Source organism: Chaetura pelagica, unplaced genomic scaffold (assembly GCF_000747805.2).
Source record: "Chaetura pelagica isolate M959 unplaced genomic scaffold, ChaPel_1.0 scaffold89, whole genome shotgun sequence".
Classification (NCBI taxonomy): domain Eukaryota; kingdom Metazoa; phylum Chordata; class Aves; order Apodiformes; family Apodidae; genus Chaetura; species Chaetura pelagica.
The window spans coordinates 302,003-318,788 of NW_009954532.1; the positions used below are offsets into that span (position 1 = coordinate 302,003).

Below are 16,786 nucleotides of genomic sequence, written 5' to 3' on the forward strand. Positions count from 1 at the left end.
GAAAGAGTGGAAACTCATACCCTGAGATGCCATCCCAAAGCTCTGCAGTGAAAACATGTTGGGGTCCACAGGAATCCTTTCCCTCCTTAAAATCTTGGTGCCCACTTCTGATCTTCCCCTCCCCAGCACAGCCAGTTGTGAGAGTGGAGGGAAAGGAAAAGGCAGGACCCTGAGCCTCAGGGATGCAACCCAAAACAGTGCCTGTGGCTGCAGCAGCTGTGGGCCAAGCAGCCCCAGGAACCAAGCCAAAGACACCAAAACCAGCTGCCCGTTGCTCTTGAGGGATGCAGGAGGTCTTCTAGTGTACAAGGAACCACAGAGATCCACAAAAAAGGGACAAGGTGAAACAATAGTGTGTTTTTTGATAGCATCAGCTTCATCAAAAAATCCCACCTCTGCTGATAGAGCAGGAGAAAGGACTCAGGAGAAAGGGCTAAAGACCAGCAGCCAGCCTAGGGCAGGGAAACTCAGCAGCAACAGCAGCAAGGGGAAAGATTCCTCCCTCCTGAGAAGGGCTGAAGGAGAGTGGCTGTCCTGGGAAAGGTTGGCTTTATCCACCAGCAGGAGCAACACCATGGTGAGACCTGAGCCTGCTTCACAGCCCTCCCAGGTCCTACCAACGCAGCTGGCTTTACATGTAGGGCTTTGGAGAACAGGTCAGGTTGAAATACAGACACAGGACAATGTTTCCAGGTCATGGATCCCAGCAAGCTGAATGAGTGCTGGCCAGCAGGCTCTGGCAGGTAAACTTCTCATTTTAATGACAATTAATTGAAATGCTGGGGCTTTCATTAGAAATCCTGATTAGCTGTCAAGTTGCAGTGAACACAAGGAATCCTTACCCTGCCCTCTCTGCAGGGAAAGCCAGGGTCCTACAGGACATGGTCCAGCCCTGCACAGGATGTAGAAAAGCCCCAAACCAACCAAAAAACCCTACGTAAGCAAGAGGAAAAGCATGTTTAAAAATTAAATCATTCTCTTTGGTCTTTTATGAATCTCAGTGATGGTGGCTGTGTTGGCTTTCTAATTAAGAGCATGTTTTAATACATCCATTCCTTAAATTCCACAAAGCAGGGAACACCATGAACAACCTTGCTCCTGGGGGGAGAGAATGAGGCCATCATTTTTCCTCAGAAACACCAAACTGAGGAGCTGCATTAAAAATAACTTCAGCAGCTCCAAGAAAGCACTTGACAAACAACTCTTAGGGTTATCAAAACAGGCAACAGAAGACTGCCCCAACCTCAGACTCCAAAATCACTCTGAAAGGATTCTCCAGGGGTTTTCTTACAGGGTACTGCACATCATAAAGCTTCATTACATTTGGAAGGCCCCAACCTTGATCTGGGGGCAGAAAAGCTCCCATTTATCTCCCCCTCTCAACAGCTGCCTATAAAATGCACCTACTAAAGGAAACGTAGGTATAAGAAGGGAACCAAAGGGGAAAGAAAAATCCTTGTGTTAATCCAGTTATTTAACAGCAAAAGCATGAGCAGCACCAACCAAACTCTTCTTAGCTCAGTCAAAAAGAAAAAAGGAAGAGCTCCAGTGTATTTAGGTAGAGGGAACAGAGTGAAATCCATCCCCCAGCCAGGCTAGAAACAGGACTCAAGCAATCAGGAACTGCAGCAGCCAGCAGCCTGTCAGGAAAACAATTTCATGCAGAACCCAAACGGCCAAGAAACTAGAATATAATTTAGTAAAACAAATCAGGCAGGGTAGGGTTTCAGGGGACAGGATGCATTAGGAGCACGTTGCAAGCCTTGCCTGTTTCCCATGCTGCCCTTTTCAAGCCCCCTGAAGACGTTATTCACGCACACACCTACCCAGGGGAGCCTGCCCAGCTCCCCAGGGCTCTCCCACAACACTCTCACTCAAGCTTTAGGCTAGCAAGTGATCTCCAAGTGTGCACAGAGAGAGGACCTGGGATGCTTTGAATGAGAGTTAAGAAAGGTAGTGCTTTAAAAGCCCAGCAAAGTGATGGATTCACTCTTCTTGAACAGTTTCTCAATGTGCAGGACTCACGACCAATGCACCCTACAATCAATGACCACTCCAACTGCCTTCCTGCAGTCAGTCCCCCCCTCATGCCAGCACTGGTCAGGTTCCAGTCCTCGTAACCAGTTCTGTGTTGTGATGGACTCTGTTATTTGATCTGCAAACATTTAATCAAATTGAATCAAATTGGACTACACGATAGGGCGGTTTTAAATGACAAACACTGAGCCAGAGTTTTGCCTGGTGCCAAAAATCTGAAAAGCTCACCCGTAATAAAGAACTTTACTTAGGATGGGCTCCAACCTCCCCTGCCTTTTGTTTACATCAGGCTGTTCAGGAGCCTTTCTTCTCCCAGCAACTTAACATTCTTGGCAATGGGATTTCTGCAGGATATCGCTGTGCCAGAGGCTGAAGTGCTGTTTGTGTTGAAAGGAAAACAAAAGAAAACAACAACAACAAAACTCGCCCCTGAACCTTGCAAGTGAACTCATGGGTCTCACAGACCAGTCCCCAAAAGATTAATGCTGGTGCCCAAAAAAGAACAAGCATCAGCGTTCTGGGAAAACAGAATCAGCTCAACATCTTCCTGTTTTAAAACCAGCAATGGTTTTGGTTGCTTCTCTGCTTAATAATGTGATTAGATACATTCATCAACCTTAATTCACCCTGTCTGACAGGGCTTTTATTCAGACAGAGTCTGATTTAGAAGCTTAGTCTGGGAAGCAGCAGAGGGGTGAGAAGTGCAGACAATTCCCTTCTCCTGCAGAAATCTCCTTCTGTAACACTGGGAGCAAGAAGGGGACTGATCCCCAAACTCAATCTGACAAGTAACGTCCCCTGAAGTGATGAGCAAGGGAGGTTTCACAGGACATCAAAGCCCCGTTATGCTGTGGAAGTGCCAACACACCAGAAACCCATCACCTGGCTCCACCAGGTACAGGAAAGAGCTAAAAATTCTTGCAATCACACTGTGGCCACGAGTCCAGACAGCATCACTTCAGCTGCCCCAGGCACTGGTGACAGAGCAGCATGTCCTGCCCCTCACAGGGTGTTTGGTCTTTCAGTACCTAGAAGCAGAGATCAGAGGATGTCCTGCCCTTCAGCAAATCCAGTTTTCTAAGCTCTGGTTTTGGAGCACTCCAGAAAAGATGCAGTTGAAACTACGACCACCCACAGCACAGGGTGTGCCCAAGAAAACACCCACCTCCTAGAAAGGGCCTGCCAATTTTAGGTTGACTTCTTGTGCAGCTCAAGTTCTTGACACTTGCCACCCAACCCACCACACCTGGTGGGGGGAAAGACAGCCTATTGCACAGCTGATGGGAACCCAGCCACACATCCCTCCAGCAAGCCAGGTGCTGTGACCCAAAAAGGTCTTTAAATCTACAGAACTGGGAAGCAGGAGGTACAAGGTCTGTGTGTGAAGGTGGATTTCTTTTTTTCCCCCCCTCATCAGATGGTAACAGAAGAAAAAAATGCCTCAAGTTTACCAAGATAATGAGAATGGTGTTAAATCACCACTGTTGGGGCAACCAGTCTGATCAAAGACACAAGCAAACCCACAGGGAGATCTGGCTAAGAGACCATCATTCCTCATCACAAAGATGTCACACTTCTTCAGAACAGCTGCTCATCCTTCCACATTGGAAGATCCACAGAACATACCTGAAAAATAACTAGGCAGCACCTGCAGAAAACACGAGGTTCAACCCCACCTCTGCTTTCCTCCTACCCCCCACTCCATCTTCTCAGGGAAGTTCTTCTCCTGTTCTGAAGCCATTTCCAACACACAGCACTGTCTGCACCACCCACGTGAACAGCACATCTCCAGATTGGGATGAGCTCATGAAAGCTTCCCTGAAGGAAGCAGCTGAGCATCATGAGCAGGCCAGGCTAGAAGCTGTGTTGGCTCAGGCAGGAGGTATCCTAGAATCATAGAATGGTTTGGGTTGGAAGGGACCTTCATGATCATCCAGTTCCAACCTCCCTGCATGGGCAGGGACACCTCCCACCAGCCCAGGTTGCTCCAAGCCCCATCCAACCTGCCCTTCAACACTGCCAGGGATGGGGGATTCCACAACTTCCCTGGGCAACCTGTTCCAGTGTCTCACCACCCTCACACTAAGAAACTTCTTCCTAATGTCTCACCTAAATCTCCCCTCTTCCAGTTTTGATCCATTACCTCTTGTCCTCTCCCTCCCTGCCCTTGTCCCAAGTCCCTCTCCAGCTTTCCTGGAGCCCCTTCAGGCACTGGAAGGTGCTCTAAGGTCTCCCTGGAGCCTTCTCTTCTCCAGGCTGAACAACTCTCTCAGCCTGTCCTCGTAGGAGAGGTTCTCCAGCCCTCAGAGCTGAGGACCACAGCCAACCAAAACAACCTGGTTTACATATTGTATCGTTGAGAAGTAACTGACCTGGCTTAGCCACCATGCAGGGAAAAACCTAACTGAGAAATAACTGTCTAGGTGTGAACCAAAACCCGTGCAGGAAGTCTCCACACTTTGACTGGCAGAAACATTTTTGTTCATTTTAAGTGCAAACCTGTCTATAAAATGTAAATCCCAGAAGAAATGAACTTTTCTTGGTACTTTTCTCACTCAGCAAAACATACTTGGACTTCAGAGACCCAGATCTCTGTATGAGCTTTGACTTTGTGAAAACATCTCCCCAGCTTTGACACACAACTCCTGCTGTCTCCTGCCTGCAGCTCTGCAAGTCCATCCTCCCAGCCACAGATGATGGGAGAGCAGGGTCATAGATGTGACACAAACAGAGCTTTTTTTGGTACCATACCTTTTTCAAAGAAAGAATAAGAAGAGGACCAGGTGTCATGGGGAAGGCAGAGGGCAACACAGAGAAGCAAGGCGAGCGCTACCTGTTTTTCTGAGTGGGAAGTCATCTTTGGAATCGTACATCCCCAGTACAGGGTGATTGTAGGTGCCGGATACGCCAGTTTGGGGTGGGGAGCTCTGGTCCAGAGAGCTGTGCTGGGTCTTCCTGCACAGAAGGAAAGAGAAAGAGAAGGCAGAAGCTTTACATCAGTGACACACAGAGGGAAGGGGTGCGGCTGCACCAGGTCTGCTCTCTTGGTTAGTGGGGCACAGTGCAAAGGAGAAGATTTTGGTAGCAGCTTCCTCCCCCCAGGCACTCACACAAAACAGACACTAAAGTCTAATACACAGGGAGGTGACTAAGCACAAAAAGCTTAATTTTCAGTACCAGAAGTTCCCTGTTGAGCACAGCAGAACTCAGGAAGGTTGCTAACCACAAGTACAATTTGAAGCGTGTACCTGGGTTGGGTTTTGCTGAGTCCTGTTCTTGAAGCTAAGCAGGGGTATCGAGGCTGGTCAGACACTGGCCCAAGTTGGCCCATCTCTGGAAGTGTTCAAGGGCAGGTTGGATGGGGCTTGGATCAGCTTGGTCTAGTGGGAGGTGTCCCTGCTCACGGTGGGGGAGCTGGAGCTAGACAACCTGCAAGGTCCCTTCCAACCCAAACCATTTTGTGATTCATTCCCCTTCACTGAATAAAACCCAGACAGAGCAGGCAAAGTCTCAGGATGGCACAAAACTGAAGGACAAGCACGTGAGGTGCCATGTTTCCAGGTGGCCTCCTGCCTCTTGCTTCACTGCCTCCCAACCCAAGTACTCTGCAGAGATAGGGCCAAAGTACCCAACACCTTTCCAGATTAACTTACTGAGGCTGGTAATTTATAGCTTTGTTTGAGCAGGCTGCTGGAAGTAAATTACAGTCTGTTTGCTAAGGATATTAAATAATGAATGATTTTTCCAAGCCTCCCACCAGTTTGTTGGCTGCATCTTCCCTACTTAATGACTTGAGCCCAGCTTTGCTGTTCCTCAGGAGCTTTACCAACCCTGATCAGCACAGACTTCAGGAATTCTCCAGGCTGTGCATGTAGCTGCATCAACAGAATGACTGATTTAGCCAGACAGGTGACAGCCACTCACAATCCTACATTTTAAGGTTAAATAAAGAGAATCTAAACCCAGCATTACTTCTTCAAAACCCTAAAGAACATGGAGACACCAAAAAGCAAGGACATCATCAAAAAGAAGTGAACATTTCAAGCTTTACATCTCCTAATAACCAGGCATTCTTGGTTAAACATATTATCCTACAAAAGCTTCTTTAAGGAATCCAAACGAGCCATTCCTCATTGAAAATGGCCCCAAATGATCCAATCTCTCGAGCAGGACGTTTTGAAAGCTCAAATCCCAAGCAAGCTGGTTGGTGAGACACGTGGCATCAACTCCACCACAAGTTATACCCTCCAAAAAACAAGTGGCTAATGCAACACCAGGAAAAGGCATCGGATTCTCTTCATGATTTCATTACCAAAAAAAAACCTCTGAAAAGTTTATTTGAGCATCTACATCAACATTTTCTATACCCACAGCTCTTCCCAAGCTGTATGATTCACTGTGGTTTCCTAATCCTCCCCCCCCCCTTTATATTCCAAGCTTCTCTCTGGACCTACAGGCAGAAGCATTTTTCAGGCTTGCACAGTTGTATTTTTCATTAGTACATCCTGTGCCCTCCAGCATTCACACCAACCAATGCCCACAAGCACACACAGTTTAATCATCACCTGAAATCCAAACAGAACCAAGCTGAAAAATATTGGAGCCCCCTCCTGAAAACAGAAGCTGCTTTCTCTGCTGGGATCTGCTCGTACCATGGGAAGGCAGCACAGAGAGATGTTTCACCAGCAGGAAGCCCCAGTGCTGCAAGCCAAGAGCCCTCAAAACCCACCATGTCACACAATGACATTTTTCTGCTCTTGCCTATCCAAGCAATTGACTTTTTTCATTATTTTTCTTCTTTTTTCTTTTCCCCCCAAGCCTGACTTAGGCTGCACAATGATGGACATTGAAGCTGTTTTCACCATTCTGTCAGGGAATGCTCAGGAACTCCCAAGGGCCTGTTTAGATGTGCTTTGGGGTGGCTGAATGACAACAGGAATAGATGATATTGCTGGAGGACTGGGATGCAACACCCTACACTGCTCCAAGCAAAATGCACTGGTCTGCCTGCCTGTCCCAGAATTTCAGAGGAGTGGAAAGGGATGAAATTGTTCCAGGGAGGGGGCTTCCACAACCTCCCTAGACAACCTGTACCCACGTCTCACCACTCTCACTCTGAAGAATTCCTTCCTAATACTCCCCCTCCTCCAGTTTTAATCTCCTGTTCTGAAAGCTCCAAGGTCCTTCAAAAACCCATATGCAGAGCAAACCATGTGTGATACTTCCAATATATGGAAGATTGGACTGGATAGCAGAAGAAACTTCTTCACTGAAAGGGTTATTAAATATTGGCACAGGCTGCCCAGGGAAGTGGCTGAATCACCAGCCCTGGAGGTGTTTAAAAGATGTGGAGCCCTGGTGCTGAGGGACACCAGACTCAGTGGAGTTAATGGCTGGTCTTGATGATCTTAAAGGTCTTTTCAAATAAAAACGATTCTAAGATTCTTTATTCATGCAGCATAAACTGAGCATCTATTCAAACACACATTTGTGCTAGAACGTGTGCAGAGACTGCAGACACCTCTGTAGACTGGAATCATTCAGTGTGTCATTACACCTCCCTACCCCCTTACCTTGCAAATTCTCAGTTGAACTCCCTGTCATGATTGCTGCCACACGGAGTGGCTACTTCCCAAGCTCTTTTCTGACAACTTCCCAGGGAAATAATAGCCCTGTTTACTCAGCCTGAGGTGCTGTCTCTGTGTTCCTGCTAAGCTGCTCTTACTTATGTTAAGTATCTTGAAGAGCAAAACCTCCTGGGAGGCAGGGCTGTCCAGCGGGTTCACAATCCACAGGAGGGACAGTCTGACAATGCAACTCGGAAGAACCTCTCCTGGTGTTGCCTATCATCAAGGTAATCTGAAAATTACAGCCCACAAAGCTATTTTCAACAATTACACACAGACTGGAGCTGCGGATGTTAAAACAGAGTAGCTGAAGCCTGAGCAGAGACCTCTGTGAAAACCTCCAAGAAGCATTAACTGAGCATCACCAAGCTCCTTTCTATCATTTAGTAGATCCTTTGGACTATGATTATGTGCTGCAAAACCTCTCAAACTGGTCCCTTTTCATCTCAAGGGCTGATCCACACGTGTGCTTGTCCTTCAGCATCACTGATTAAAGAGAAAATACTCCCAGATTACAAACACCTCCCGTGGCTCCAGCAAAACAGCAGCGTTTGCACCAGGTTCTGCCAGACACAAGACACAAAAGCATCTGGACATCTCAGTGGACAACTGAAGCCTGGTCCAAAGGGCAGGGGAACAGCAGCTATTCCAGCATCTCAGTGGAACATATTTCATGTCACAGCCATTGACGTAGAACCGTGGTGGTGTTCAATGCCCTGAGGAGATCTGGTTTCTTCCAAGTAATGCTTTCCATTTTTTTCATAGTTTTTTTTTTTTTAAAAAAAAGGAATTCACAAACCTTAACAAGACCAAAGGAAGTGCTTAAAAGCAGGCGTGTCATTGAAAAGCCCATTTCAGCATCTGTTACCACTTAATTGGCTTCCCTGCTCACAGTAGGAGCATCAAGTCTATCTTCTGTGAGCCTCCTTCTGCATGTGTTACATCCCAACACCACCCAACTGAATCACAGCACAAGTATGTGCCTCCAGAAATATCTCTACAACCAAACTGGTAACCTATGAGATGCCACAGAAATAAATACTAATATGCAATTAATTTCAAGCTTCTCCCTCTCTCTTTTTTTTTTTTTTTCTTTCAAGATTTTAAAAATAGAATGGAAACTCAAAGCCTGGGGCTCCTGCCTCACCCACTGAAGGGTGCTTTGAAAATCCTCTGCTGCAAGAGAAGCCAGACAGCCCTGCTGCCATCTGCCCCCCTCAAAGGCTGAGCAGAACCAGCTCCTGCCTGCCTGCAACCCCCTCAGACAGGCCCTTGGGAAGATCTGTGAGGCTTCTGAGGCCCCCAAAGCACTGACCCAAGGAAGAGATGGAGGGAAGTGAAGGGATGGGACAAGCCTGATAAATTCAGAAGAAAAAGGACGGTCCCTTTTCTGCAGCAGTTTGTGTGTTGTACCTGTTGGCACCCCTGGAGCATCTCAGGAAAGGGCTGTTTTGATTACCATAAGCCTAAACAATATGTATGTGCTCAGGAAGTCCTCACCCTCAGCTTCAGAGATCTGCTCGTACCATGGGAAGGCAGCACAGAGAGATGTTTCACCAGCAGGAAGCCCCAGTGCTGCAAGCCAAGAGCCCTCAAAACCCACCATGTCACACAATGACATTTTTCTGCTCTTGCCTATCCAAGCAATTGACTTTTTTCATTATTTTTCTTCTTTTTTCTTTTCCCCCCAAGCCTGACTTAGGCTGCACAATGATGGACATTGAAGCTGTTTTCACCATTCTGTCAGGGAATGCTCAGGAACTCCCAAGGGCCTGTTTAGATGTGCTTTGGGGTGGCTGAATGACAACAGGAATAGATGATATTGCTGGAGGACTGGGATGCAACACCCTACACTGCTCCAAGCAAAATGCACTGGTCTGCCTGCCTGTCCCAGAATTTCAGAGGAGTGGAAAGGGATGAAATTGTAGCCTCCATTGACTTCACAGGCATTCCAAAAGCACATGGAATCATCCAGTGGTTTGAGTTGGAAGGGACCTTAAAAGATCACAGAATGGTGAAGGTTGGAAGAGACCTTATAGATCATCAGGTTCCAACCTCCCAGCCATGGACAGGGACACTTCCCACCAGACCAGGCTGCACAAGCCTCATCCAACCTGCCCTTGAACACCTCCAGGGAGGGGGCTTCCACAACCTCCCTAGACAACCTGTACCCACGTCTCACCACTCTCACTCTGAAGAATTCCTTCCTAATACTCCCCCTCCTCCAGTTTTAATCTCCTGTTCTGAAAGCTCCAAGGTCCTTCAAAAACCCATATGCAGAGCAAACCATGTGTGATACTTCCAATATATGGAAGATTGGACTGGATAGCAGAAGAAACTTCTTCACTGAAAGGGTTATTAAATATTGGCACAGGCTGCCCAGGGAAGTGGCTGAATCACCAGCCCTGGAGGTGTTTAAAAGATGTGGAGCCCTGGTGCTGAGGGACACCAGACTCAGTGGAGTTAATGGCTGGTCTTGATGATCTTAAAGGTCTTTTCAAATAAAAACGATTCTAAGATTCTTTATTCATGCAGCATAAACTGAGCATCTATTCAAACACACATTTGTGCTAGAACGTGTGCAGAGACTGCAGACACCTCTGTAGACTGGAATCATTCAGTGTGTCATTACACCTCCCTACCCCCTTACCTTGCAAATTCTCAGTTGAACTCCCTGTCATGATTGCTGCCACACGGAGTGGCTACTTCCCAAGCTCTTTTCTGACAACTTCCCAGGGAAATAATAGCCCTGTTTACTCAGCCTGAGGTGCTGTCTCTGTGTTCCTGCTAAGCTGCTCTTACTTATGTTAAGTATCTTGAAGAGCAAAACCTCCTGGGAGGCAGGGCTGTCCAGCGGGTTCACAATCCACAGGAGGGACAGTCTGACAATGCAACTCGGAAGAACCTCTCCTGGTGTTGCCTATCATCAAGGTAATCTGAAAATTACAGCCCACAAAGCTATTTTCAACAATTACACACAGACTGGAGCTGCGGATGTTAAAACAGAGTAGCTGAAGCCTGAGCAGAGACCTCTGTGAAAACCTCCAAGAAGCATTAACTGAGCATCACCAAGCTCCTTTCTATCATTTAGTAGATCCTTTGGACTATGATTATGTGCTGCAAAACCTCTCAAACTGGTCCCTTTTCATCTCAAGGGCTGATCCACACGTGTGCTTGTCCTTCAGCATCACTGATTAAAGAGAAAATACTCCCAGATTACAAACACCTCCCGTGGCTCCAGCAAAACAGCAGCGTTTGCACCAGGTTCTGCCAGACACAAGACACAAAAGCATCTGGACATCTCAGTGGACAACTGAAGCCTGGTCCAAAGGGCAGGGGAACAGCAGCTATTCCAGCATCTCAGTGGAACATATTTCATGTCACAGCCATTGACGTAGAACCGTGGTGGTGTTCAATGCCCTGAGGAGATCTGGTTTCTTCCAAGTAATGCTTTCCATTTTTTTCATAGTTTTTTTTTTTTAAAAAAAGGAATTCACAAACCTTAACAAGACCAAAGGAAGTGCTTAAAAGCAGGCGTGTCATTGAAAAGCCCATTTCAGCATCTGTTACCACTTAATTGGCTTCCCTGCTCACAGTAGGAGCATCAAGTCTATCTTCTGTGAGCCTCCTTCTGCATGTGTTACATCCCAACACCACCCAACTGAATCACAGCACAAGTATGTGCCTCCAGAAATATCTCTACAACCAAACTGGTAACCTATGAGATGCCACAGAAATAAATACTAATATGCAATTAATTTCAAGCTTCTCCCTCTCTCTTATTTTTTTTTTTTTTTTCAAGATTTTAAAAATAGAATGGAAACTCAAAGCCTGGGGCTCCTGCCTCACCCACTGAAGGGTGCTTTGAAAATCCTCTGCTGCAAGAGAAGCCAGACAGCCCTGCTGCCATCTGCCCCCCTCAAAGGCTGAGCAGAACCAGCTCCTGCCTGCCTGCAACCCCCTCAGACAGGCCCTTGGGAAGATCTGTGAGGCTTCTGAGGCCCCCAAAGCACTGACCCAAGGAAGAGATGGAGGGAAGTGAAGGGATGGGACAAGCCTGATAAATTCAGAAGAAAAAGGACGGTCCCTTTTCTGCAGCAGTTTGTGTGTTGTACCTGTTGGCACCCCTGGAGCATCTCAGGAAAGGGCTGTTTTGATTACCATAAGCCTAAACAATATGTATGTGCTCAGGAAGTCCTCACCCTCAGCTTCAGAGGAAGCAGGGAACACAGTGGAACCTGCAGTGTGCTCAGTGTCCTCTGCTCTTCACTTCGGCTCTCAGGGAACCAACAGCTAATTGAAAACTGGGAAACCCCAAGGAATTCAGACCACTCCCAAATGCAGTTTTTCTTTCCTAACTCCTCTTGTGATGGCTGTTTCATCTCAGGTTTCTCTGCAGCCAAAGGACTGTAGGTTTTGGGGAAAAGCATTTGTTTATCATCCTTAATTCTAATGGAATTAACACCACTTTTGCACTGTGACTAACTGGAAGAAACAGAGAACATTTCAGCTCAGAGTCTTTAACTGCATTTCCTACAATTCCCACATTTCCTGGCAAGTCTCAGTTAAGAACAGTGAAAAATCAAGTTATCTGAAGAAGATACTTATGTTGTCTTGACTGAAATTCAGTTTCTCCTGTTCCTTTTACTGTCCTGGACAGTGACCTAGTGGGCCTTAAATATTATATTTGCACAAACTGACAACATCTCACACTACTTCAACCAGAGCTACAATCTTTCAAGGCTTAGATGAGATTTCTGGAGATGTGCTACAACTGCTCCATCTCACCCCAGCAGAACAATGTTTAAATTTTGCTGCCAACTACACTCCAGCATTTTTGCACTGGCTCGTAGCTGGGATAGCTTTCAAACTGAATTTCAGCTTCATTTCTTGAACTTGGAAACATCTTCTGGCTGTGACCTCATTGTCCCTGGATATGTGTTGGTTTCATAAGACTTAAAATACTGTCAGATACTCAACTTGAACACCATTTTCATGGCAAAATGTCACTGACTTCTGTCATGCAAAATGTCATTACAAAACCCAACACTTGTTTTTTTTTTAAAATATATATTCACAATGTTCTAATAGGGGAAGTTTTCAAATAATATAAAGTTTTCTTCTTTTCTTTTATACAATCAATTCCTGAAACTGAGACTTGTAACTTAAAGCCATCATTTCTGTTTTCTATTTGGTGCATTTGAACTAACTGATGTCATCACCTTTTGTGCCATTCTAACAGCACCTGTTACCTTCTCATCCCCCTTACATGGTTCTAGGAGACCACCAGCTGAACATTTCCAGCTCAAAATGTAGTCATTGGGGAAGCTGTGATTAGAAGCTCAGACCAGATATACTTGTTATTCCCAGCAGTTTACAGAGATGACCAAAGCAAACAGAAGTTCTAACTTTGAGAGATCAGGATGAGCAGTAAGCATTAAAGGCTTTAAAACTCGTGGAATCATGAGATGGTTTGGGTTGGAAGGGACCTTAAATATCATATAGATCCAACTCCACTGCATGAGCAGGGACACCTCCCACCAGCCCAGGCTGCACAAGCCTCATCCAGCCTGGCCCTGAACACCTCCAGGGATGGGGCAGCCACAACCTCCCTGGGCAACCTGTTCCAGTACCTTCCTGCCCTCATGGTGAAGAATTTTGTGCTGATGTCTCACCTAAATCTCCCCTCTTTCAGTTTAAAACCTTTAATCCATGTCCTATCCCTGCCCTCTCTGTTGAAAAGCCCCTCCCCAGCTTTCCTGGAGCCTCTTCAGGCACTGGAAGCTGCTCTAAGGTCTCCCTGGAGCCTTCTCTTCTCCAGGCTGAACAACCCAACTCTCTCAGCCTGTCTCCAGAGCAGAGCTGCTCCAGCCCTGGGATCATCTTCATGACCCTTCTCTGGCCCCTCTCCAACAGCTCCACATCTTTAATTAAAACAAATTCAAAGTTCTTCACACCGAAACCCTCTGAAAAACGCATTTGGGTCACAACGCACAGCCAAGTCCAGCCTTGGGTTCTACTACTGCTCTGATTCATCCAGTAAACACATCAGGTCTATCCCAAACATCTCCAGCAATGGTCAAAAAAAAAGGTGGCCCAGGCTGCATCTCAGAGACAAGCCCAGCACCACTTACCCGTACCAGAAGCGGGGGTCGCTGGAGATGCAGTGGTTGAGATTCCGGTGTGCCAAGGCCTTCTTCTTATTTAAGACAAATTCTTGTAACTTCATCTTCACTTCTGTGCTTGCCACTGCACCTGAAATGTTCAAAAATTAATTTAAAAAGGTAATCATAAAAAAAGAAGGTGATTGAATCAATTCACATACTTGAAAGAATTTAAATTTCTCAAAAAAGATCCGGAATTAAATCTTTTGATTTCCTGTCCAAAAGCAGAACTTCTCTTTCAAAGAGAAAAGAACAAAGCTCCTCCAGGAAGGAGCTCTCTTGGTTTTTTTTCTTTCCTTTCTTTACCTTTAGCTTTGTACATAATCACAACTTATGTTTGAAAACAGAGATTTAATCAGGGCTTGATCGTTGCGCTATAAAGGATTCCTGAAGAGGATTTTTACACTTGCTTGGAAGTACATTTAGAATAAAGAACTTGCACAAGGTATCCCAGCTTCCTTTTCATCACAGGTATTTAAGAAAAAGGGTCTTGTGTAGATGCAAGTTTTTAAATGTCACATCTGCAAGCAGAAGGGGAACGAGACAAATGTCTCAAATGTAGATTTTTGCCTTGAAAACTCTCGTAAATAGGGACCTCTTTGTTCAAAAGTATCTCTGTACAATAGGACCTACATAATATTCCAATTCATTGACAAGTGTGCAATCTATTGCTTCAAAGAGGAAATCTAACATTTAAAGAAGAGAGCCAGTGATTTTGTAGCTTGGAGTGAAAATGTCAACTGTGTAATTTGGAATCATTATTCCCTCCACAATAGGGACCAGTCTGTTTTACTGGGATGATGGATTAAAATCACCATTTGCTTGACAGAACAGATTCGCAGGCAGCCTTCCTGGTGGAGCAATGCACAGAGAGCCTGGCCAGAGGAACATGTGGAAAATGATGGCTCATCTACACCACGGTGTAAAGCAGGGATTCCAAAGGAAAAATAGCTGGGCTACAAGAAAATGAAAAAGCCAGGAAAGCTGCCTGCTCCCCTGGGAACAAGAACTTAAAATACGACCGGGTGATCGTTTGTCTCCTGGATCCTCCTCAGCGTTGACATTTGACAGACTGGGGAAACAATTTCTTTATTTCATCTCCACAACAGAAGAAAACTGCAGCCATTTCTGTAAAGCACTGCCTGGAGATGTGATGTTGTTTCAACCATGGAAGCAGGGTTGAAGAAGCTTGAAAATTCACTTTTTGGGAGCCCTGCCTTTCTCGCTAGCTCTGCAAATGTGTATCCCGATGGGAAGCTCAACTGGGGAGGTCAAAACAAAGTCATCTAAGTGTAGCAAACCACGTGGCTAGAGCAGAATAGGTGACAAATTCATGCTCATCATCTGCCTTTCTCCAAAAAATGTCATCTTGAATCTATTAACATCTTCTAAACAATGAAATGTGGCTGTGTCCTGTCAGTTTCGGATAAATCTAACTTCGTTTAGAAGACCTGAAGCTCAAAGGGTTTGGGATGCTGAGATTTACAAAAGCTCCCCTAGCATGGCTTAACTAGGAGCTGAAAGGCCCCACATGTGCTTAACAAGCTCAAAACATGTAGCTTTCCCTTCCCTGGGCAACACTGGAGCCATGGACCGAGGTGTCATGCAAGACATTCTGACCATTACTCAGCTCTTGACACTTGAGTTGAAAACAACATGAAACCAACTCACTTTTAACAGCCTATATTGGACTGTATAATATCCAGGACAGATGTTAAAGAGGATGACAGAGGAAGAAAGGGAAAAACTGTCCCAGACTGGTTAGAGTTGGGAGGATCTTAAAGATCACCCAGTCCCACCCCCTGCATGGGCAGGGACACCTCCCACCAGCCCAGGCTGCTCCAAGCCCCATCCAACCTGCCCTTCAACACTGCCAGGGATGGGGCAGCCACAGCTTCTCTGGGTAAACTGGGCCAGGGTCTCACCATCCTCACAGGAAAAAAATGGAAGTTAATGAGAGAAAGGACTTAATGATAGGGTGGACTGGTCACAGTTGGCCAACTTGTAGGAGAAACTCCAAGAAAAGCCACCATCCCAGGCTGCCTGAATGGCAAATGATGGAATAATCCACACTCAGAAGGGTCTGGAAACATTGACACACAGCACCAAGTCTAGGTTCAGTCCTATCAATGGGAAGACAGGATGACCACCTCTTGCTTCTTATCCTGCACAAACACCCCCATATGTTCCTTCCTTTGGTTGAAGTCACCCTTTGATCCCATGCTTTCTGACAGCAGGTATCAGTACACAAGGGACAGGCTGAGGCTCCCAAGATGAAACCACAAGGAGCTGGTATTACATTAACCAAAACTGAGTTGTGATTTGCCTTCTAAAAGGTACAAACCAACATATTTTGGCTTGCAGTGATGGAGGAAGGAGGGAGAAGCAGCAATACTCTGCATCTATTACACTTCATATTTCAGATCAGGACAATTTTAGCTGTGTGGAGCTTGGCACCATTTTCTGATGTGAGAAAAATAACTTAAGTATTCTTAAGAGCTGAGCTTGAGAGCTATAATGATTATACACCATAGTACTTCTTAAATAAAAAGTAATTTAAAAATAAAACTGTAGCCATGGGAACAAGTTCTCCAACTTAACAGCCCCAAATTCTGTGCTTTTCCTCTGTGTGGCACCCAGAAACTCTTCGATGCTTTTGCCATTTTACAGAGATTCAGGCTTCTTTTTTTTTTTAAATATATATATATATATCTTTGCAAACTCCTTTAACGAGAGTAGCCAAAACCCAATTTTGCAGAGAGGCTCAGCAGAACATTTTGGCTGCAGCTTCAACTCTGCCATGGCAAGATGCTCATGCAAGGAGTGGGGGATTCAGCTGTCAGCTCCATTTCTCGTCTCCTACACTCTAGTCCCTTTCCTACCAGAAAAATTCTTCCTAGAGCTTTATATTGTTCTGGGTCCCCAGAGAGCATCTCAGCTCCTCGTAGCCTTTATCCC

The 16,786-nt window shown here is 45.9% G+C and overlaps 1 protein-coding gene across 1 annotated transcript in view; it reads right to left on the reverse strand.

Moving 5' to 3' along the window:
- The window catches only part of HDAC4 (histone deacetylase 4), a 150,629-nt gene that overhangs the window by 86,097 nt on the left and 47,746 nt on the right, over positions 1–16,786 (reverse strand). Inside the window, 2 exon segments of the mRNA XM_010004706.1 lie at positions 4,871–4,992; positions 13,799–13,919. Of these exon segments, the coding sequence (XP_010003008.1) occupies positions 4,871–4,992; positions 13,799–13,919 (243 nt within the window).